General features: G+C 39.2%; 2 protein-coding genes across 4 annotated transcripts; both read right to left on the bottom strand.

The window, feature by feature from the left end:
* Window positions 1–811: 811 nt before the first annotated feature.
* On the bottom strand, window positions 812–9,386 carry zgc:165573 (cysteine-rich and transmembrane domain-containing protein 1). The gene is made up of 3 exons (XM_053478021.1): window positions 9,217–9,386; window positions 4,964–5,251; window positions 812–1,405 (listed from the first exon to the last, which is right to left on the bottom strand). Exons 2-3 carry the CDS (start codon window positions 5,226–5,228, stop codon window positions 1,299–1,301), a joined length of 372 nt encoding a protein of 123 aa, XP_053333996.1. The 5' UTR covers window positions 5,229–5,251; window positions 9,217–9,386; the 3' UTR covers window positions 812–1,298.
* Window positions 9,387–10,699: 1,313 nt separating this feature from the next.
* Window positions 10,700–24,163, bottom strand: mat2b (methionine adenosyltransferase II, beta). Of its 3 annotated transcripts, none has more exons than XM_053479270.1 (7): window positions 23,987–24,163; window positions 19,737–19,931; window positions 19,475–19,589; window positions 16,275–16,421; window positions 14,700–14,893; window positions 12,668–12,781; window positions 10,700–11,417 (listed from the first exon to the last, which is right to left on the bottom strand). In XM_053479270.1, exons 1-7 carry the CDS (start codon window positions 24,023–24,025, stop codon window positions 11,241–11,243), a joined length of 981 nt encoding a protein of 326 aa, XP_053335245.1. In that variant the 5' UTR covers window positions 24,026–24,163; the 3' UTR covers window positions 10,700–11,240. The 3 variants fall into 3 exon arrangements, with proteins under 3 accessions (XP_053335245.1, XP_053335246.1, XP_053335244.1); XM_053479271.1 differs by having other exon boundaries at window positions 23,976–24,137; XM_053479269.1 differs by lacking the exon at window positions 23,987–24,163 and adding an exon at window positions 23,419–23,659.
* Window positions 24,164–24,194: the final 31 nt, after the last annotated feature.

Genomic DNA, 24,194 nt, shown 5'->3' with positions numbered 1-24,194 from the left:
CCAGTAAACGTTACTGTTGACAGAGTAAATACTGACACTGTTAGCCTCTAAAAACAGTCAAAAGTAAACAGATATTAGGACAGCCTTCCGTGTCTGACGTGGTCCACACTGTAGTGATCATAAACTTTCTGTTCCATGTAAATCTACATGTATATGGAAGGCCGTCTCCAAGCATACAGTATAAACACGTTTCCAGAGAGAGAGCCTTCTGTTGGGTTTGTGTTACAGCTTTAAATAGCATCGAGCAGTGGAGGTTAAGTTTACACATAGGAACTATTTAGTGAGCTGAGTGTAACACCACTGGGGAGGAGGGCTGACACGAAAGCACCGTGGTCTTTAATCACCCTGGGGACGTCATGACGGCTCTTGCTTTCAAGCGGCTTATGCAAGAGCATACATAACAGAACGAAGCACAGGGCAGGGGACAATGTGTGTGTTAACTACAGTATGATTTTATCAGCTACAGTATGTTAGCACCATTGAATTACCTTCCATATATTTTATTTTATACAGTTACAACCATCAATATTTATTTTCTCTCTTTACTGAAAATGTGTTTAGATCCAGCATTAAATTGCAATCATTAATTCATCACCTGAACTCCTCAGTGAGACTATAAGACAGTTATTTGGTCATTATGCGTTTTATTAAGTGGTGAAGTCAGCTAGACCTATAGACCTCAAGTGCGCACTTGAAGTTCCAAGCTACACTATAAAATCATACAATCATACAAGTTTTCAAATATTACATAAATGTGATTTAAAAAAAAGGGGACAAAAGGTTAAATTATACCCAAAAAACATTAAGAAGCTGAGAAACTCTGGCTTTTATTTAGCATACATTAATTAGTACAAAGTTTTATTCTGACAGTACTTTCCTCTATAGTTTAACTCTCATAAACCCTTGACATTAAACTCAACAAAAAGCATGCATCAATCAGCTACCTTCATCCTTCCTTAGTACACCTGTAGACAAGTTGATTTCTAGCAATGTATTCGCTTTGTGGCTACATCAAATAAAATAAAAATAATAATTAAAAAAAAAAAACAGCTCAGTTTCGATAGGTCTAAGAACTAGGAGTGCATGTCTATAATAAATGTCTCAGTGCATAGCATTGACTTTATTGAAGTTGTGAAAAGAAATAATCCAAACCGGATTTAAACAACATTTAAAATCCCTGAAACACACAAACACGCATATCGCTCTTTCTTTCAACGGACTGTGATTTTTGCAGTAGTCATACATAAATACAGAGGAGAAAGGTCTTTACACAGATCAGGGGCGTGGCTGAAGACAGATTAGGTCAACATGTCCCAGAGACAGCAGCAGCACAGGGCCGTCCAGCACGCGGTCAGACACGCCTGCTCTCCCGAACTGTCCCGCTGACCTTGTTCCACCACGTACACTGCACAAAAACAGGCAGGGGTAACACAATGAGCATCACATTACATTTACATCATTTACATTCGGCAGACGCCATCATCCAGAGCGACTTCCCTTCTCATCATACATTATATATACATCTGAGCAGCCTTGTATAGGGCCCAACAGGGGCAACTTGGTGGTGCTGGGGTTTAAACCGGAGACCTTCTGATCAGTACCACTGAACTACCCCTGCCTTGGGTTAAATAATCTAAATAAATAAAAGAAAGGTTTTGTCTGTACATTGGTCAGAACTCACTCTTTCAAATCATGTTTGTTTTAAACATTATACATAAACAAAATAAGTCTCGGTAAAGAAAGGAAGTCTTTTTGTATGTCACTCTGGATAAGAGCGTCTGCCAAATGCCTAAATGTAAATGTCTGGATCATGTCACAGCATCATGCAAATCTGTCTGGACAGAATTTAATAAAATGTTTGCAGTACTTGGATAAAGTGGGGCAAAAAAGTACTTGGTCAGCCCCCAATTGTGGCTGAAAATCACAGAAAATCACAGTGGACGATTTTTAAAGAATTTATCTGCAAATTATGATGGAAAATAAGTATTTGGTCAATAACAAAATTCCATCTCAATACTTTGTTATATACTCTTAGTTGGTAATGACGGAGGTCAAACGTTTTCTGTAAGTCTTCACAAGGTTTTCACACACTGTTGCTGGTATTTCGGCATATTCCTCCATGCAGATCTCCTCTAGAGCAGGGATGTTTTGGGGCTGTCGAACAGACTTTCAACTTTCTCCAAAGTTTTTCTATGGGGTTGAGATCTGGAGACTGGCTAGGCCACTCCAGGACCTTGAAATGCTTCTTACGAAGCCACTCCTTCGTTGCCAGGCCTGTGTGTTTGGGATCATTGTCATGCTGGAGGACCCAGCAACGTTTCATTTTCAATGCCCTTGCTGATGGAAGGAGGTTTTCACTCAAAATCTCACGATACATGGCCCCATTCATTCTTTCCTTTACACGGTCCCTTGTCCCTTTGCAGAAAACAGCACCAAAGCATGATGTTTCCACCCCCATGCTTCACAGTATGGTGTACTTTGGACGCAACTTGACATTCTTTCTCCTCCAAACATGCAGTTATATTTTGGTTTCATTTGACCATATGACATTCTCCCAATCCTCTTCTGTATTATACAAATGCTCTCTAGCAAACTTCAGATGGGCCTGGACATGTACTGGATTAAGCAGGGGGACACGTCTGGCACTGCAGGATCCGAGTCCCTGGCGGCGCAGTGTGTTACTGTTGGTAGCCTTTGTTACTTTGGTCCCAGCTCTCTGCAGGTCATTCACTAGGTCCCCCCGTGTGGTTCTGGGATTTTTGCTCATAGTTCTTTTGATCATTTTGATCCCACCGGTTGAGATCTTGTGTGGAGCCCCAGATCGAGGGAGCTTATCAGTGGTCCTGTATGTCTTCCACTTTCTAATAATTGCTCTCACAGTTGATTTCTTCACACCAAGCTGCTTACCTATTGCAGATTCAGTCTCCCCAGTCTGGTGCAGGTCTACAATTTTGTTTCTGATGTCCTTTGACAGCTCTTTGGTCTTGGCCATAGTGGAGTTTGGAGTGTGACTGTTAGAGGTTGTGGACAGGTGTCTTTTATACTGATAACAGATGCTATTAATACAGGTAACGAGCGGAGGACAGAGGAGCCTCTTAAAGCAGAAGTTACAGGTCTGTGAGAGACAGAAATCTTGCTCGTTTGTAGGTGACCTAATACTTATTTTTCACCATAATTTGCAAATAAATTTTTTAAATATCCTACAATGTGATTTTCTGGATTTTTTTAAAAATGATTGTCTCTCATAGTTGATGAAAATTACAGGCCTCTCTTATCTTTTAAAGGGAAGAACTTGCACAAATGGTGGCTGGCTAAATACTTTTTTGCCCCACTGTATCTGCCTGAATACAAGAAATCAAAGTGTCTAGTAAAAGTGATGTTCTGAACATGTTTTGTGGTGGATTTAATGATCAACTTTGAAATAGGGTAATAAGTTACTTGCTCAATGTAAACAAACACCTGCACCCATAAATATTAATTAGAAAAGCTAAACTGTTTATTTTAACTGGGATTAGTTCATATTTTCACCGTTGACATGTTAAGTGAATTTTAACGCGCCGGAGTGGTTTTAAATCAAAACTTCATCTTTATCCGGTCTACTCTTTCGAGTTCTCATCTGTGATTCACTCTCTGATTACCCAACGGGGAGTTTTTGGGCTGATGAAAGACGTACAACTTAGTGTAAATAGGTGCAATACAGAATTTTTATTTCTTTGTATTAATAAGTTAGACAGAGGGTTCTGCAGGACAGACAGACAGACAGACAGACAGACAGACAGACAGACAGACAGACAGACAGACGTGTACGTGAGCTTCAATCTGAAATAATAATATTACTGATTACATCAAAGCTGATCTAATTATCTTTAGCTTTAACCTTTTAACTATTTCTAAAAACACGTTTTCCCCGTTAACGACTGTAACGCTTGTAATTAAATATAAATATTAACTTTCTTTATGTAAGAGACAGATTTTACCACAGTGGAAATCTTAATCAGATGGTTCAATTGAGTTGAATGAATTAAAAAACATTCAATTCAGCCCCATAATTCTGATAAATCTGTCTTGAGGGAGTGTGTGGAATTTATGCCACAGTAAAAGAAGTCTCTGGCTACCAAAAAAAAAGGAAATGTAGCACATGACGAAATGGAGGTATCGGTACAATTTTGTAAAGAGTGAGAATAACCATCACATTGTCGCAAGTTTTAAAACAGAACTGTACTGTTCCCTATTCAGACACAAAGCTCTAGTTGCATTTCACTGTGTGTGTGTGTGTGTGTGTGTGTGTGTGTGTGTGTGTGTGTGTGTGTGTGTGTGTGTGTTGGGGGGGTGTTATTCAAATGGACACAACAGCAAGTGCGTTGTCTTCTCTGCGACACTCAATCAAATGAAGCTGGTTGTTTTTTCAGCACAAGATCACCCCACCCCTCTAACCCCCCACCCCTCTACCCCCCACCCACTCCCCGAGCCTGAACAGCTTCTCATGCCATTTAAAGCCACAGAAAAGAAGCATCTTCTTATATAGATTATATATCTAAAGCACTTTTTTTTTTAAAGATTTTCTGAACCCATGCACAGTTGGATTTTTTTTTTCAATATGTGCTTCATTTACATCGATTCTTGTTTTCATGATTTGTTTTCTCTAAAAGTTATGAGAAATCAGTTACATGCTTCCAGTCACCAGCATAACCCTTCCCTCTGTGTATTGGCTCCGTGCTCATGACCAGAAATGGCACAAATTCCAGAGAATTGTTTGTGCTTTTAACTCTTGACTGCTCAGCTACAGGCTCGTATTCAGCCTCAGTTACACGCTGACACTGGAGAGCTATAGAAATAATATTAGATATGCTTGATCTAATACATTATCATTTCTTCTTTTCTATAGGAACAACGGACTCTGCTTTTTTCTTTGTGTACAAGTAAAAATAATATATAAAAAAAAAAAAAGGCTGAAGCAGCTTACCTGTACTTTTAGGAGCGTCGCCATACGCCGGTCCTCCATACCCAGGTTGAGGAGGCACTGGATAGCCCTGATAGCCAGGTTGGGCGGGGTACGGCCCCGGTGGAGCAGCAGGGTAGTTAGGGTACGGCGCTTGAGCGGGGTAGCCCTGAGCGGGGTAGCCCTGAGGCGGGAAGCCTTGAGCGGGGTAGCCAGGAGCGCTGGCAGGAGGGTAACCTGGAGCAGGGGCACCCGGCCCTGTGTATGGTGGAGGATGATCGTAGCTCATCTCCACGCAGTAGTACTGGTCACCTGAAGAAAACAAAAAGTCAGTTTTAATTCAATCCGAAGACTCGCTAACGAAACCAAATGGACTACGGCCTCGCACGGGATAGTGCTAGTTGATAAAGCTCGCGGGGAGTAAACACTCGGAAGAGAAATGTAGAAATGACTCATTCGTCACAAACATTAACTGATGTAAATGTTCCTGATAACATTGTCATAACTGTTTGCAGTCATTACCACATAGAAGTATTTCGACATGTGATCAGTACGGGCTAACTGACTCAGAACAAGGTTAAGGGTTGTTGGTGGTGTCTTAAAAACTTTTAATCTCTAAAAATGAAGCAGATCTTGTATTTCACAAAGTGTAAATAGTGTGTAACATACTGTGTGAAAATTATAAGAGGTTATAGAATCTAGAGCATTTTCCTACGATGCAAATACCCTGATCAAACCTCTTGTACACAAACCACAGGACAAGCCGTCCATTATTAGCAGCGCACAGCTAGGCGAGAACGTCTACAGTAAAGCTAGGTCAGGGAAAAGGACAGCGCTTACGCGGCTGAACAGAAGCACATTCCTAAACTGGGACAAAACATCTGCTTTCCCCCGCAACCCGAATCAATCGAGAGTAACTACCATAGACATAAAGAGAGCCCTTCAGTTCAAATTAACTAATGGTATATTGGCAGTCTGAGTACGGAGACGATTTCTATTTTGGTCCCAAATGACAGCCTTAAATATCATCCCACTTAGTATTAAACACTTTAAGCGTGTCATGGAAACTTTCATTAAACTACACAATCATAATAAAGAACAGGCCTAGTAGCACAAGCGCATGACCGAGAAAACAAAAACAGCGTAATAAGAGTTTCCATGACATACCTGATTGCTTACACTGCGTACATTATTGCCAAAAAGAAATATGTGCTGGTACTCAGATTTCTGGTCCTAGTCTGAAGATGTGAGATTGCTACACCTCCGGGTTTGTGTTGGTAACATGTAAGCTCTTTTCTTTGGCCTAATTATCAAACAGGCCTACTGTACCTTCGAACCAGGAATTTATGAAAGCATTACACAGAAACGTGGACCAACACAAATCCAAAGTACAGTAAACAGGGTTTCCATGTTTTGTTCTGTTTCCCTCTTTCTCTCTCTCCATCTTAAAGGTGTTGTCCGTTACAGTGCGTGGCTGAAAATGTAAGACAGCTGGAAAATTTCTGCAAAGCCAAGTGCACCATGAGCCGACGGATCAAATTCCTAATCGATCTTTGATCTTTATTAATATACGACGGGAAATTAATAAACATTACCGACAGGGCGCGGGTCAGAACACTTAATGATACCTGGACATGTAGATTTAGCTTTTTATGACTGGTTTGGACTGTTGGATATCGGTTAGGAGATTCTGCAGGGCTCTTGGGCTAAGAGAAGTATGGGAATATTTTTGTGTATTTGAATTCACATATCACATTTTCCTTAGTGTTTTTTTTTCCCCCGTTGCTTTTTTGTAACCTGGCTAGTAGTATCAACCAGTTTTAAAACAGAAACCTTATGAACCATAGCATTGAAACCACTTGAGTAATACTGTGTAGGCCCCACTTGTGATGCAGAAACAGCTGAGCCGACGAGGCCTGGACTCCACAGGACCACTGAAGGGGTGCTGATGTTTCTGGCATCAAGATATAAGCAGCAGATCCTTCAACTTCCACAGGTTGTGACATGATCTGACATGTGCATTATCCTGCTGAAAGACACCACTGACATTAGGGAATACCATTTTCAAAGAAGAGACAAGACAGTTTAGGTAGGAGGTACGTGTCAAAGTAACATCCAGATGAAGTCCAGATCTTAAGGCAGAACATTGCCCAGATAAACATTGCTCTATAAAGAACTCAATCAACAGAAGACACACCTGATTAAACCTGTTAATTAATCTATGAAAAGCGAAAACAACCATCAGACGTGGCTTCTGCTTGGTTGGAATAAAAACCTGCACCACAGATTTAACATCTCGGCCCTAGCGGATCCTGAAGCACAAGGCAAGGGACAGACACTTCATCAGACCAGATCACCTTCTATCGTTGTTTCGTGGTTCAGTTTCGATCCTAACATGCCCACGAAATACCTTTACCGATCAACATGACTGGTCTGTGGCTACACAGCAAGCTGAGACGTACTGTGTGTTCAGAAACCTTGCTGTGTTTCAGCAGTTCGCGTCATTGTAGTTCTTTTGTGGGATCGGACAAAAGAGACAAGCAAGGCTTCTCTCCTCACGCGGGGCAACATGCGAGTCTCACCAGCTGTCCTTTCTTGTCCCAATTTTGGTAGGTAGCAACAGGGCACTGATGGCTCAGTGATAGGTGTTTCGCCTGCCATGCGGAAGAGCCAGGTTCGATTTCCAGCCAGTTCCCCAAACCCAGCCACTGGATGCAGAGCCCTTGTTGTCTAGAGTCACTGAGATCCTTTCACTTGGCCATTTTTCCTGCTTTCAGCACATCTACTCCAAGAACTGGCAGTTCACTTGTTCTCTGCATTATAACAAGATACCATTATTCGCCACATCTCTTAGTGGTTTGAATGTTATGGCTGATTTGCAATATTTTAAATGTAAAGGTTATAGTTTTGAGATTGAATGAACCAATTCATTCATATCTCCAAAACATAAATTTTATGTGAACTGGGCCAAAGATGAGAAGAATACAGGACTCCCAGTGAAAAACAGAGACATTTTTGTTGTGGTCAAACACGTTCGTCTGCCAGGTTTGTGTCCATGAAGTGAAATGAAGAGGAACCCAGACACACCAAATGGACGACAGGAACCTTAATAAGATAGGAGAATCTAAACAGCTATTAAGCAAATACGTTGGCTAAAGGATACTAATGACTGACGTTTGGTGTTTGTATTTATTCAGTGCATTTTGTGATCATTTTTAAATCACAAAAGCATAATCAGTGAATTCAAAAGATATGTTTGAATCTCTTACTCCTTAGGCAAAGAAGATGGCGAAATGTACAATTCAAACTAGACCGCAGAACAAAATGAGAATTATATTAATCGTAACTTAAACATGTACGAATTCACAATCAAATGTTTGTTTAAAGTTTGCAAGCTTGAGTAAAAATTCAGCGATATCATTTCATTAAAGACTGAACAGATTGACAGCTTTTTGTAGGAAATGACTACGATAAAGCTAATAAAGTCAGCCATTTTACAAGCCACGTAATGTACGTCCCATGACAGACACATGCCTTTCCCAGTGGTAAATTCAATAAGTGTGTGTATTACATCCTTACAAACAGAAAGCATTGTATTATACATGTAACAGGATTTCTGGATGTCCAGTTAACATACACTAACACACTTTTCACTGTGTAAATGTAATTCAGTGTGATATCTAGTCTAGATAGAACTCACACAGTTTAGTACCATAACGGTGGTGAATTATTAACTAGAGGGCCATTAAATGGTGTGCACACACACACACACACACACCACAGACAAACAACATTGGTAGGTTTGTATGACTAAAAGACAAATAAATCTCTTTCACACGTTAAAAAATAGAATTATTATGTTTATACTTCAAAGGGTATTAGAATGCTTTTTGTTTAGATGTGCCCCGGACATCAAAGTGTTCTGTATTGAACATTTCCACCAAGTGTGCAAGTGCACGCGCCATGTTTAGGCGACTAGAATAGAGAAAAAGCAAGGGGTTGGGTAAGACAATTATGCCATATATAAATAACCGAGAGACATGAAAAACGTTTTGTCCCTCTAGCAGATGAAAAAAAAAAACACAACGCAGTAATATTAGACGTAGGTGGTTTGTTGTTTAATCTGGGCGGAGATAGGACCCTGGGGATCCTCTATGAGGCTGAAATGCATAAGGAATATATAAGGCATGAAAAAGGGTCAATGTCTAAATCACACGGACACACCGTTTTTTTTCGAATAAGGAGTTTTGTTGAAAAGCTTAGTAAGTTTAAAATACCTTTGGTTTATCAAATGTCGTCGCTGGAGCTCGTCGAGGTGGTGCAGCGACCAACTGATCCTGGAGATGATGCGCTGTGGACGGTAACACGTCAGGCTGTAAGACCCCGTGTGCTGTGTGCTGAGTCAAACACGCTCACTGAGCAGCGCTGCGTAATAATGACGCCACTGTTGCGGCGGTGCGCGCGACCTTATTGGAAAGTTCTGACAACACTACCCTGACATCAGCTGACTCTGGGCCGTGTTGCCAGATTGAGCGTGAATTCCCCGATTTCGCGGTATACAGTCGCGTCGAGGTGCCTTTGGGGATTGTCGCTGTGTGAGGTCGTAGAGAAAATAGGATTTTACGAGCAGTTCATGTTGGTTTGTAATTTAAATCGTGACTGCTTAGTAATGAATAAATGACTAACTAACTAAACTCTAAATAGCAACCCTGGCAACACAAACATCTCCCTACTTCGATACTACGTCACAGATATGATTCTAATTGTCTAACACATGTGAGGGGGTTTGGCTGGATAAAGTGAAATGTTTACGTAGCCTCATTAATTACACTGGGAAACTGGTGACCAATATAAAACAGATATCTAACAATCTAAAAGAAAAAAAGAGTGTTTATTATTTTGATTTGTCTATTTGAACTTTGACACTTATCTTGATGTCTCTCTGAATTCATTGGGTAAAGGGATAGGAACACCTGATCATCACACCCGCATGTCCCTAAACAGAGTTGGAAGAATACCCTCACTCACTCATCGTCTATACACTTTATCCTGTATATAGGGCTCAGCGGCCCTGGAGCCTATTCCAGGAGACCTAGGGCGCAAGGTGGGGTACACCCTCTGGACAGGGTGCCAATCCATCATAGGCACACACACACACATGCTCATTCACACACAACAGGCAATCTGGGAACACTAGTTAGCCTAATCTGTCTTTGGATCCACCAAGCATGGAGAGAACGTGCAAACTCCATGCACACAAACTCAAGGTAAGAATCGATCCCGGATATGCAAGGTGACAGTGTTATGCATTAAGCCACCATGTACAGTATATACAATACCTTCATATGATATATCATTTCCCTACCCTGAACTGGGCCTCTTACCTGCAGGGTCTAGGGTTCAATTCAAGCCTCAGGCATTTCCAAATTGCATGTGACTGCACCCCAGGCCTCCTCACCCAACATCAGTGCCTGACCTCCTTAATGCTTTTGTGGGATGGGAATTGGATGTAATCGTCAGTTGTCCACAAACCTTTGGGTATATATTGTGTCTAAAGCTTGTTAGAGCATAGACTGGAATTTTATCCAGAATGTTTCTTTAACCCCCAACTTAGTCTTTGGATCGACTGCAACCTTTACCAGGCTACCATGTGGCATGATGAGACATTTATCTCATCATCCAGGGATGACGAGTTTGTATTCTGGTGGCCAGGAGTCCATTTAGTGAAGTTGAATGAATGATGATGTACACATTTCACTGTTAGGGTTACATCAAATTTATTTCATAAAGAGTATTATGGTTGTACTGCACTGAAAAAACTTATTCTAAAGGTTATGAATCTTGATCAGACCTGGGCTTCAGTGTGTGAACTCAACAATAATTTAATAAATTTAAGTGCATTTTATTGCAGTTCTTTACTCAATAAGATAATCAGAAATCTGATATTTAAAACTCAATGTTTTTCCCCTTGTTCTCTTTTTTGTATTTGCTTGGAATTTGGCTAAAAGAAAATAAATCTGAATTTACTTTACAAAGGAAAATTAACAACTTAATAACATAACGATAGCGATCAATCTCACAGGCATTCAACTTTTTAACTACATTTGTCATGGATCATTAAAGATCATACAAAAATACATTGACCTGCCTTGAGTAATAATACTTACACCGATAGTGCAACATGAAAACAAGAACAAAACAACACATGCTGTGTGTATGCATTAATATACTGTAACTAAAGCTGTTTCACTTGAACAGATTGGCCCATTTTTCCTGACTAAGGAATATATGCTGCTGTAGCTCAGTGAAAGACGGTCTGTCTCCAGCGTTTATCGTAAAGAAAAGGCCAGAGACATTTCCTGATTGCAGTTTTAAATGGAGTCGGCTCCACGCTCAGCCCAAGCAGCTCCAGACGAGAACATTCTAACTGCGCATTCTGTGGCCTCTGAGCGCCGGCTCCAGCAGGCTGCTCCGTCAACTACACAGACAGACACACAATAAACACACAAACAGACTATTTTCATATAGTAAACAAAAATATTTAATATTTTAAGGAGATAAATACACTATAGTGGTGTTCAAATCAAAAAGGGGTTCCTGAATGTTATAGAATAACAGAACACATTTATGAGATTAAAAACTCTTTACCTTTCTATATAATCCCCTGCTACTCTAATGCACTTATCCCAGCATTTCACTAGTGCTTGGATACCATCTACGTAAAAAATCTTTTCAGGATCAGACTGTCTGCTTCATGTTTAAAAAGCTGGCCTCCCAGGAACTCTTTTAAGGCCCAAATATGTGGAAATGATTTCCAGGTTCCCAGGAAAGTCCCAGGTTGACCTGAACGCCCATCGTATAAAGTACTTTGCAAAAGTCTTAGGCACATGCAAGTTAATGCTGTAAAAATCTATGTTCGAAAAGTACTACAAAAAAGCCAGTATCTTTTAATCTGTGATCTTATAAATTAGCTGATAAACTTTACTAAGTCCCCTGACATTCTTGATCTTCCAGAGATTTTGTCACATTTGCTTCTTTTATATACACACATGTACACAAAAACCCCTTTTTGGGGGGTATTATATGTTGCTTTCTTGACAATATTATACATACTGCCTTTTTGTACTGACTCAGGGTGTCTAAAATGTCTGCACAGTACTGTATAATATAATAAACAGGAGAAGTACATTTTCTGAGTGGTTCTTGCCGTGGCAAAACTCGGGCCTCTGGGATGCCTGAATAAAATGACCCCCATGTCCCTGGAGGATCCACAGGATCCACAGTTAGGTTCAGTATCAAAGTTCCTATAGAAGTTACCATTATATGTCAATGGGGCAAATTTGGGCACCTCTTGTGCCCCAGGGGTACAAATTATATACCAAATTCTTGCTCTGCGCTAGAATCCGCCAAAGTTGGTCTCAATGTTTAGTCTATGGCATTTTTTAGGGCAATATTTACCGCCCACCCCTCAGAAAAATCATACTGTAGCACCATTCCTGAAAAGCTGCACAATTTGACAGCTCTTTCGTGGGTCTAGCACAAACCGCACAGGACTAGTTACATACAGAACTTTTGTAGGGAACAAGAAGAAAAAAATAATAATAAGCCTGTGAGATAATATCAAACTAACTGTCTAGATTAACAGGATTACAAAATCAGAAAATTATGGTATTTTAATGACTAAATCCCAGTAATATTGCAGTATTGTGCATGAAATTATAGACATACCGGTATCAGGTGACTCCTGTGCAGGTTAAAGGCATCTGCAATAGCACAGGCTATTTCATATTTAGTCATTTGCTCTTTTCCAGAGTAATGGAAAATCCCACGCAAAGACGAATCCTAGAATGCCAAAATAACATAGGGAAATTAGTTGACTTCAGCACATGTCAATTACTTGATAGATAATAACACATCACAACTTCAAGTCTGAGTCAAATACTCTCCTGATTTTTTCTTTATGCTTTTAGATCAAATTGTGGTGTCTATGTTTGTCAGGTGATCATCTTAAATTCTTTTCAAAGAGCTCTTAAGTAGTAAATTTGTGACATCTTCCAACCTCAAAGGGAAAAGGATTGGCCTCTGCCAAGGGAAAGAGTTTACCCCTAACTACCAAAATACTGCACTTTCCACAGAGAGCCAGCATGCTAAAGTCAAAATAGCATGCATGTAAACAAATTAGCTGTAAAAGGAGGAGGTTGTTCTCAGACCGCCTTGTCACTCTAATTTTACTAGTCACAAGAGAAACAGAACATATTTACGCCTGAGACAAAATCAGATTTTTCTACTAATAGATTTATTAGGTGCTTTTTTTGCAAATCCCATTATAGATTTACTTCCTGTTTTTTGTAATAACCTGCACACTTCTAGGAAGGATTTCTGCTAGATTTTGGAGCGTGGCAGTGGGGATTTGTGTTCATTTAGCTACAAGAGCATTAGTGAGGTCATGCCCTGGTGTCGAAGGGTGAGGAAGCCTGGGATGCAGTGGGTGTTTAGGTTTGTTACAAAGCTGTTTAATGGGGTCTCTGTGCAGGGCACTTGGTTTCTTTCTTTTTGGTCTTATTTTTTAGGTCTTTGAGAGCTCTCTTTATGTACAGGGGCAGAGACATGCTGGTCCAGGTTTAAGACTCTTAGATCTAGTGAAGGCAAATTGTAATGCTTCCAAAATTGGAATTAATAATGACATACCCAAGTGGCAGAAACTATTAAATAAATAGTGAAGGTTTTACTTTTAAATGCATCTCTATATCAATTTTTTTTAAATGTTGCATTTAAAGATTTTATTCTGACTGCAGCACCGAGAATATCAGGGACTTACGCTGGTTCTTTTGCACCCATTGTCTATGTACAGTAGCTGTCTAACAAAGTGTGATGCTAACAGTATATGAAAATCAGTTTTAGTTAGCATGGCTTTAGGCATTTTTATGTCAAACTAGCTGCTTTAAATTGTAGTTAAAATCATATGTTTACATCATTTTTCTTAAAAGTTGAGGTATTAAAGTGTGGATGAAATGTGATCTTTGTCTCTTTTTCGTCTCACCCTGCTCCAATTCTGTGGCTGAGCCAGCACACAGGAGCATTTCATTCAATTCATAACTGTGGTACATGCAACAGTAGTCAAGTCAGGTAGGTTTTTCTCGTCTTTCATCTAATGTTGTTTGTATACACTAAACCTAAATTCTGTTCTCCAGGAACTTAGAGCAACGCACAACAGTGTAGAAGATTCCATAAAGTGCAACTTCAAAACAGTATGAGACAAGCGCAGGAAGGTTAATACACATAATATGGGCTGGAAGTGTAAACTGTTAAGTAGTGTTGCTGCAATAAGTATAGCAATATCATTAGCAAAACAAGTTCCATTAACTTACACAGGTTATTGATACAGCTTTGTAAGGTTGAAATGTTTTGTAGTATTTGAGTGATGGCTAAAGTTGACCCAGATGTTCAGACATTCTATAAGAGGGGTGTTCAAGTCAAACTGGGATTTGTGATAAAATTTCAAATTTTATCACAAATTTTTTAAATTAAGGTGAATCTGATTAACGAAGAATTAAACTGAATAGTGCTAATGTTTTTAAAAAGGACATACGTCCATCAATGATAGTCCCGGCTGTCCACTTTGATCATCCCGATTTGATTGGCCTAAGTTGCTCCTCATGATATTAAAACCATGATTTCCGAACCTGCTGATTAGTTAGTTAGAATAGTATTTTTAGCTTAGTTATAAAAACCCTAAAAGGCCTAAATTAACATTGATTACCTGAAGACCTCGCTCAGCCATGTTCCTGCAGACACGTGCGACATCACCGGTATAAGTGGGGAAGCGCTGCTGGCAGTGGTCTACAGTCGAGCTCTCCATACCATCCTGAATGCGATCCCACAACACAGTGACAGCACTCTCCTCCACTTTCTCCACCTCTCCATACAGAATGGGCACCCTGAGTATTGCAGCACCTGAACCACCCACCAGGGGAAAATAAATTAATAAATAAGTAAATAAAATAGGAAGTACTTTTCCAGTATATTTTCAGTACGTTTTTCCACAACGTATACACATTACTGCTGTTGCTGATAAGGTACGGTGTATAGGTTCTTACACCTGCCAAGATAATTAGATTAGGGTTAACCATGTGCTTATTAATGTATATTGAGAAACACCTGATCTAACAATACAGATGAGCTGTAGGCTGATATCGAAGCAAGCTGGTCTTCAATAATGCCTCAGCAGTGCCACAGCCTGATCGTCTCCAAGCCGTTCCACACTGACGTAATAATTAGTGCTAAAGCAGCCTTAACCAAGTATTGAAAGCATAAATAAAATATACATTTCAGAAGTTGGATATTTCTACATTGTAAATTCTTTTTTGATTGATCTTAGGAAATATTCTAATATTTAAGGAACTGGATTTTTTTTTATTTTCATGAGCTGTAAGGTGGATAGGTCAAAGACTTAGAAAACGTAAATTCAATTAAATCGAGTTTTAAACCAGAGGTCACTGGTGCGAAGAAGGTTTTACAGAATATATTGAAATATATTGCAATAAGTTTAAAAAGTGAGAGGAAATATGTATTAATCAGAATTACCAGATTGTCCCTGATCAGCAAGCCAAGTATGACAGTGTCAAGGAAAGATTCCTTGAGATAACATTCGGATGAAACCTTGAGAGGAGCCAGGCTCAATAGGGACCTCATCCTCATTTGGGTGCAAATATTTCACTTTTTAAATGCAATGAATCTGGAATAAACAATCCTTTCACTTTTTGAATTAAGTAATTTATTTATTTAAAAAAATTAGAAAAGGAATATATTTAGATGCATTGTAGTGACTGTGAAGCCAGAAAGAGGTCAAGGATAAATCTTAACGTTGTGATACCACCACAAGCCTTTGCTATATTCTCAGGGTGATTAAGGGTTTCTGCCATACATAATGCTTGGTGCCAATGCAGATGGATCAATGTTGGCCAACACACACCACAGTGCCATTTTTTGATTCTCCAACATCTCTTCTGGCAAACTCTCAATAAAGACAAGCCTTCAGGAGTGTCTGGGCTCTGGTTGTAATATGAACAGCTTCTCCCATCTGAGATACGGATGTCTCCAGCTTGCTCAGAGTCACTCTTGGCCTTTTACTTGCTTCTCTGACTGTGTTTCCTTACTCACAGTACATCACTCTTTTTTAAGCAGACTCGCAGTTATATTCTTTTAATTTTTAACACTAGATTTATTACAGATTTCATATACATTTGTTCGCCTTTTTAATCGGTCAGGGATACAGAAAGTGTTTTATTACAGTGTTAACGAGAAACTAAATCTAAAAGGAAAGAAATTTCCATACCTGGACAGTGTCTGAGTATCTCCTCTTCCCCCCTAAGCTTTGATTTTCCATACATGTTTAACGGGTTGGGGGTGTCGTTTTCTCCATATGGGGGATTGCGTCCATCAAACACATAATCAGTGCTAATGTAGATCAGATAGATGCCAGCTGCACAAATTGTAAAAATGTGAAAAATTAATCAGAGGCAACACTCTTCAGGAAGCTAAACCTTTTTTCCTTAAGATGCAGACAAATATTCTTGATTGCTCCCTATTAGTCATTTGAAGCTTTCTCTTGAAAAATACAGTACAGTACAAAAGTCTTGAGCCATCCTTCAGTTCTCTATATTTTGCTTCCAAAGAACCAGAATTTTTTGTATGTTTTATACAATTTTTAAAAACTTATTGTTCAGGCTTCCTAAAGAACATTTTTTTTCAGCCCAGTCCCTGAGCAGTTTCAGAGAAATGATTTTTGTTTGTGACCTTTGAATCAATTAAGCATAAAAAACATCTAACGTAAAGTATGAACCAGTGAGAAATGGGTACAGATGATCAGGACGGTGATTAGTATACTGGTGAAGCTGAATCGGTGTTGCATTCAGCGGTCTCCCACACTACATCTCCTCTCCGCTCCCTGCACTGGCTTCCTGTAGCTGCCCACATCAAATTCAAAACACTTGCTCACAAAGCTAAAAACAGCCCAGCACTCACTTCCCTCAAAGCTCTAATCACATCCCGCACCGCATCACGTTCCCTCCGATCCTCCAGCACTGTTTGACTTGTCCAACCATCTTTCAGGGATTGAAGAAGAGATGCATCTAGATGGTTTTCTGTCCTGGATCCTAGGCAGTGGAGTGAACTTCCTCTAGGTATCCATATAGCCCAAACACTGGCAGTCTTTCAGCAATGACTACAGACCTATCTGTTTCTTAGGCATTAGGGTTAACTCACATTGCTGATGACGGAAATGTCAAAGCAGTTTTGTAAGTCGCTCTGGGTAAAAGCATCTGCCAGGCCTAAATGTAACTGGTTGGAGCAGATGAAAGGGGAAATGAGGTTGCTGCTGAGATTTTTACATAAACAACCAGTTTTTAAATTGTATCTTTAGGTACGTATTTGCTCAAATTTCTTAAATTTAATCTACATTTTTAATTTAATTCGTTTGAAGAAAATGAGGTTTGGCTCAAGATGTTTGCACAGTACTTTAGCTTAATGGCTAACTAAGTAAACATGAATTAAATAAAGCAGCACAAAGTGTCAAATCTGATTGTTTAAATTACAGACTATGTATTTTTCTTTGTTCTTGCTCTGCGGGCAGATTAGGAGAACAAGCCTACAGTATTAGCTACGTGCACTCAGCAAAGCAGGGTTGCCATGGATTTCTAGAAATGTCCAAGACTAATTCTGCTGAAAACCCGGTGCATTTTGTTGCCAAGCCTTACAGTATCTCCCCCCTCCCCTTTTTTGGGGGGGGGATATTTAGATAAACTCCCAGTGTGAAAAGTGCTACCATCTGATGAAAGTGCATTGTTACTTGTGTTTTTCTAGAGCAGCATGGGCAAATGGGTCACTCTGTTGAGCTTTTATTTCACATTGACAAAATGTGGTTTCCTTATCCTTCCTTATCATTAGCCCATTTCTCTCCCAGTGTTTACAACACTGTCCCCTGTATCTGGCTCATTTTTCTGGCTTATGACCTGGATAAGCTTATTACAGTCTAGCCAGCAGGTTGCTTTTTCCTCCGTCTCTGTTTATCTGTCTCCATCTCTTTCTCCTTATTTTTACCCATCTCTCTTCTCTCATTTCTGTTCAACTTTGTGTTATACACTCATTTTAAATTGATTTCAAATAGCTTCTCCTGTTCTTCATGTTTACAAATTTGTGGTCCGGACATGGATTTTAGGCTTCAACCAATCACAAGATATCAAACACGTCACTCAGTCTCAAGTGTTGCCTAATGACTTCCAATTAAAAGAATCTGTATAGATTACTGTAAATTAAAATTCTTTCTGTTTCAGTTTCTGCTGTTTCGAGTTTTGTGGCTGTGGTATATTTCGAAATTCGTTCAAAAAGAAAATGAAACCTGACCCGCTCCATCAGATTTAGAAACTAGCCCAATGTATTTGGGAAAACTCTTAGACCTACTGTGCTAGTCAGGTTGGACACATTTTTTTACTCCATGGTCTTTCCTGATTTTATTTCTTTCTGTTGTAAAACAATGCTAAAGGCGTTCCAGAATATGCAATAATCTTCTTTGAACAGTTGATATTGAGATGTTTCTGCTACTTATGATCTGTAAATCCTTCATAACGACTCTAATCTGAGGTGCTGGTTGTTAATTGGTGATTTCTGAGGCTGGTAACTGAAATGAATTCCTCCTCTGCAGCAGAGGTCAGTTTTAGTCTTGCTTTCCTGGGAAGGTCTTTATGAGAGCCAGTTTCATCATGGTAATTGATCATGGTTTTGCAAATGCACTTGACATAATACTGTTCTTGCAATAACTGTTGCAGAACTTCTGACCTTTATATCGTAAAATAACAACTGACTGTCGTTGTTACTAAATTACTCAATACCATTTTTGTTATTTCATAGTTTTAAAATCTCCAGTATTCTTCTGAAATGTAGAAAATAAATGACATTGAATTAGAAGGTGTGTTCAAACGTACTGAGATTAGAACTGTATCCGTGCTAATTTGCTTAAATAAAAATAAAAAAGTTTCATTTTATTCATGTTAAATAAGAGGGCACATTTAGCAGGAACAATTACTCCAACTGTCACAACAATTATTTTGGCTTTTTTTTTTCTCCTGCGAAATAGTAACTAGGAACTAATTGAAGATAGTTGTGTACATGAGTGAGTGAGAAACTGAAGTAATGTTGAACCACACGTTCATTAGGATTGATCCAAGAAATCATTGTGACTAATTTGGTTCCATGTGGGTTTCCTTTTTTAACTCAAATTTTAGGGGTCTAGTTCATGACTGAATGCACACAACTGATCTAAAAATCGACCTGGAAATTGTACCAGGTTAACACTAGTAACTTTTACAGATCACTTTCAACCCAGAACGAGTCTGAAATGCATGAACCATTTATGGAGAAACATACACCCAATTACAGCAATCGAGAAAATGATGCTGTAAACCTGTTAGTCCTGTTGCCAGATTGGGCGAGTTAACCCGATGAATGTATGAATGCAGCGTGACCAATTACTTAACTGACCTGCTTCTTTTGCCAATGTAGCACATGCGTGTACATTCAGGTTCAAGGCTGCTTCTGTGTGATGTTCCACCACGTCCGGCCTTCTCTCAGCAGCGCAGTGTATGATCACATGGGGCTGCGCACACAGCATGCAGTGTACTATGTAAGTTATGCATGAGGCTATGTAAGAGGCTGCCTGGCCTTAACGGAAACTTCAGTGACAAGAGGCAGCAGCAAGAGGCATCGATATAAGAGGAAAACTAGCTAACTAGGTTATAAGCACCTGGAAGCGGAGAATAACGGCCCGCACGGCGTCCTCGTCCAGCAGGTTGCAGCAGAGGAAGCGAGGCCGAGCACGGTTGTATCCACACCCCAGAGTAGCCCAGCCATTCTTATGGAACTCCTTGTAGACCGCACGTCCAAGAAGACCAGTGGCTCCAGTCACCAGGACTCGCCGGTCCGGACTGCACACGTCCTCCTGAAACGGGCAGAGAATGGGAATCATTTCTCACTTCTCACGTTTAAGAAACTTAGACAATAGTGTTCGTAGCTGCTGCAACAAAGTTCTCCTTAAACGTTAACAAATTTGGAAGGAATTTGTTAAAAAAAGTTAAAGTTAAAGAATGTCTAACATCACACCAGTACAGAAATGCTAACTCTAATGCTATTTTTAACACCACAGGTTATTACTAACAAATAACAGGCCAGGATCTGCACAGCATACTAACACAGAGTCAGGTGTAAAGTGTGAGCTGATTAGGCATCACAATCATGTGTTAGCATGTTAAACATGTGCTGTAGACAGTCACACAGACTCCAACCTCAAGCACTTCATCAGCAGGGGTGTGTATGAGTTTTTAGGCGCGTCATGCACTGCATTACGATTTTGTATCACAATTTTATAAATATCCTGATTTTATTTCATTTTATTATTTTTAAAGATTTCATTATAATTTTAAAACTTATCAACTAATTTGCTCATATCTAACAAGATGCTGTGTTGCATGCCAGTGTATGGATAGTGTAGAGCACCACCTGTAGGGTCATAAAGGAACTGCAACATTTTACCACCTCAAGTGCAAACATACTGTATACTGTATAAATTAATACATCATTTTCCAAAAATAATAATAAAATTTAGCAGTCAATGTGGGAAAACAATAATCCAATCACCCATACATAACAAAATGAATCCCCCCTCACCTCCCATCTCTATTTAAAAGGACCTCCAACCTAGCAACAAAGGTAAACAGTTGGCAATACCAGTGAGATGTGGGTTCATGTCTGAAAGCACAAAACAAAAAAAATAATAAAATAATAAAAAAATAATAATAATAATAATAAACTGACCCGGAAACTTTTACAGATCAATTTCAACCGAGAGGGAATCTGAACTACAGTCACCATTAATGGATAGGCATACAGCAATCTGTAAATCGATGCTGCAAGTCTTAAAAAAATGTAAAAAAAAATTTAATTGCCTTGGGTTTGAAAATGCGTCTAGGCCAGAAAAAACAGTTTTTAACCTAATGTTTAAATTGGGGCTCTTTTGATAGGTTTAAAAGATCATTCCTTGACAATAAAGCACAAACCCCACCATGTACACGGTGTTAAAGATTTCAATCCATACATGGCGACTAAAAACGTCATGAAATAAGATCAGCTACATAACATGCCAGACATTATGAAATGTGTTTGACTTGGCAAAATCACTTTTTAAGAAGATCTGATTGCTTTATTGTTGTATAAGTCACTATAATATTACTGTATTGGAAGGAGTACCATTCCAGATAACAGATTTGCCCAACAATCATAATTTAATTCAACATGTGCCAGATTTTTGACACAGAACTAACAGACCACGGACAGTCAGTTAAGTATGCAGATTCTTAAATGCTCCATGCAGTTGAGACTAGTTCTGGGATTAGTGTGATCTGTAAAAGTTACTATAGTCGAACTAGTACCCACGGTTACCAAAAAACATGGATTCAGTTACGTATGGTGATTCTCTCATGTGGCAATTTATGTTTTACCACACTAAGTGGTAAAGTGCTCGCCTTATCATCCAGAGATCGCGAGTTCGATCCCCCGGGTGATGCTGTAGCCTCTCACAGCCGAGGTCTAGAGAGAGCTGATTGGCCGAGCTCTCTCAGGGGTGGGATGAGAGGTACTTAGTGCTTCCACATTAATCACGGCTCTACAGCCAACCAGGGGCGTCTGTGAGCTTACACAAGCAGAAGGAGCAAATAGCGCTGTCCTCCGAGTGTGTTACACTGCTCCCAACGGTGCGTGAGCGAGCAGTTAAAAAAAAAGTGTCATCAGTGACGTCACGTGGTTCGAAGGAAACATGTGATAGTCTTCAGCCCTCCCGACTGAGGTGTAGTATCTTAATGTGGGAGACCCTAGTGATGGGGAGGAACTGAACATAATTTAAAAATATATACATTTTTTTTATTAATTTATAGTATATTCTGTATGTTTGCACTTGAGGTGTTAAAATGCAGTTCCTCTATGACCCTACAGGTGGTGCTCTAAAGCTTCTAAACACACACTACCGAGCAGCACTGTGTCCTGTGCGTAGGAGCAAGTTAGTTAAGTTGTTTGAATTGTTTACAAAAATAAATAAATAAATCAGGATATTTATAAAAATTGTCATACTTATAGAACTGCAATGCAAATCAACGAGGTATCATGATATCATATTAGGTCGTCCCTTCCTGGTGATTTCCATTCCTACTTTTAAACCACTTAGACAACTTTAATTAAAGAACTTAGCAGGAAAAATAGTAGGAAGCAAGTTTAGTGAATGTCCCTTTATTTCTTTATGTAATTCCCTACTACACTAATGCACTTATTTCACCGTTTCACGTTGTCATTCACGGACATACAACTATTCTTATGTTTTATTGCGGCTTAAAGTCTCACCACCGTACCATGCTTAAAGTCTCATGTAAGCGTCACTAACTTTCATTCACAAGTCCTAGTTTGACTTGAACACTCTTTGTAAGTTATTGCATGACAGCTGTTTCCTTCATATCTGTTTGCCAATTTATTCTTTTCTAAACTTTTATAAGAATTATAATTTCTAAAGGCAAAAAATGTTCTTATTTATTATAAATTCTGATAAAACTATTGTATTCCATGAGTCTTCTAAAAACGTTCCTCCTTCCTATTCTGATATGCAAATAATAATCCGTAAAATTCAAACAACATGCAAAATAATGCACTGTGTGATCAGGTGATTTCTAGTAACTTTTAGAACTCACTTCAGGGAGTCAGGACTGCATTTCTTCAGTGGTTAATGTGATGATTTAATTTAATACGAGTTAGATATGATTGGTCTGTATGAATGGGACAGGACTAATATACCAACAGGGGTCAGAGATAAATATTTCTGACTGAAATCAAAGAAATTAAAGATTGTAACTAACTAGAAGTGAGTAAAACATCCTAATTACTATCTGCACTAAAGATCTGCATCATTGCAAGTAACTATTCACAAATGCATCCTTCGAAATAATTAAATGCATCAATCCATAACTATAAGGTAATTCCATTTCCAACACCTTTAAAGTGTAAAGTAAAGGTGCAGAGGGTGCAGCATGAGTACTGGCCTTACCTGCACGTGCTCTACGTGGCTTGGATTTCAGCAGTGCTACAGTGATGATTTAATTCAATATGGGGTAGATAATGATTAGTGTGCATGGAAGGAACAGGACTAACATACTAACAGGGGTCAGAGTTAAATGTTTCAGACTGAGTACATAAAGCTTATAAATAACTAGATGTGTATGAAGCATGTTATAGAGCATTCTAATGCATGTGCAAAAAAAAACCTTATTGCACCATTGCAATAACAATAATTTACAAATAATCTAATGCATAATACATAACTAGGAGACAATTGCATCTGAGACAAGTGTAAAGTCAAGGTGCAGAGGGTGCAGCATGAGTACTGGCCTTACCTCCACGAGCTCTACGTGACCTGGGCTGAAACGGATCTTTAACTCCTTATCCCTGAAGCTCATTTCACTCTCTCTAATCTGACGAACAGCGTATAACCGTGGATAAAGTGTCACTGCCAAAAATTTAGCAGCCAGAACAGGTAAACACACTCGACATAGCTGGTTTGGCGGAAGCGATGGCTCAACTTTAATAACTACATAAACAGGAAGCCTGCTTAGTTTTGTACGAATTGCACATGCGCAGAACAAGGAAGCCTTCATGGGCGTCAATGCTAACACCGAAAAACGCAGTTTGGAATTGTGGCAGGATGCGCTCTACCGTTTCATTACATTTCCTGTAATAGAAATATAATTCACATGGCAATTACTACAATTTTCATTTTCTAAAATGTTATAATTTTTCCACTGTGCAAGTAAACACATCCTGTAACTGTGCTCATACAGCCTACTTAAAATAAATATCACGGAACAACAGTCATTCACACATCCATAACGGAACAGCTGCAGACTAGAGCTCCACTAAAGAAACACACATTTTCTAAACATCTGGATTTTACCTCCGACTCACCATATCCGTGTCCCAACATATCTGAGCAGCGTTTAACATTTAAAAGTATAAAATAATCCTGCAAAATCTGTTCCTGAAGGATTAACTTTTGTCCGAAGGATTTTTATTTTGTTATGAGCGTACTCTTAATCCATTTCAAAATTAGAGTCCTCGTTTTTTCAGGAGTTCAGAACGCTCAATTCTGGACATGGTGAAGCTTACTTTGTTA

Source organism: Clarias gariepinus, chromosome 19 (assembly GCF_024256425.1).
Source record: "Clarias gariepinus isolate MV-2021 ecotype Netherlands chromosome 19, CGAR_prim_01v2, whole genome shotgun sequence".
Classification (NCBI taxonomy): Eukaryota; Metazoa; Chordata; class Actinopteri; order Siluriformes; family Clariidae; genus Clarias; species Clarias gariepinus.
The sequence above is the reverse complement of the archived record's forward strand: the minus strand, read 5'-3'. Positions and strand labels throughout refer to the sequence as shown.

Excerpts from the sequence above, each read along its gene's own strand:
- zgc:165573 (XM_053478021.1), bottom strand. The coding sequence starts at position 5,228 with ATGAGCTACGATCATCCTCCACCATACACAGGGCCGGGTGCCCCTGCT. Across the intron at positions 1,406-4,963 it reads CGACGCTCCTAAAAGTACAG|TGTACGTGGTGGAACAAGGT; the intron begins GTAAGCTGCTTC and ends GTTTTTGTGCAG.
- mat2b (XM_053479269.1), bottom strand. The coding sequence starts at position 23,481 with ATGAGCTTCAGGGATAAGGAGTTAAAGATCCGTTTCAGCCCAGGTCAC. Across the intron at positions 14,894-16,274 it reads GATACTCAGACACTGTCCAG|GTGCTGCAATACTCAGGGTG; the intron begins GTATGGAAATTT and ends TGGGTGGTTCAG. Across the intron at positions 11,418-12,667 it reads ACAGGAGTCACCTGATACCG|TTGACGGAGCAGCCTGCTGG; the intron begins GTATGTCTATAA and ends CTGTCTGTGTAG.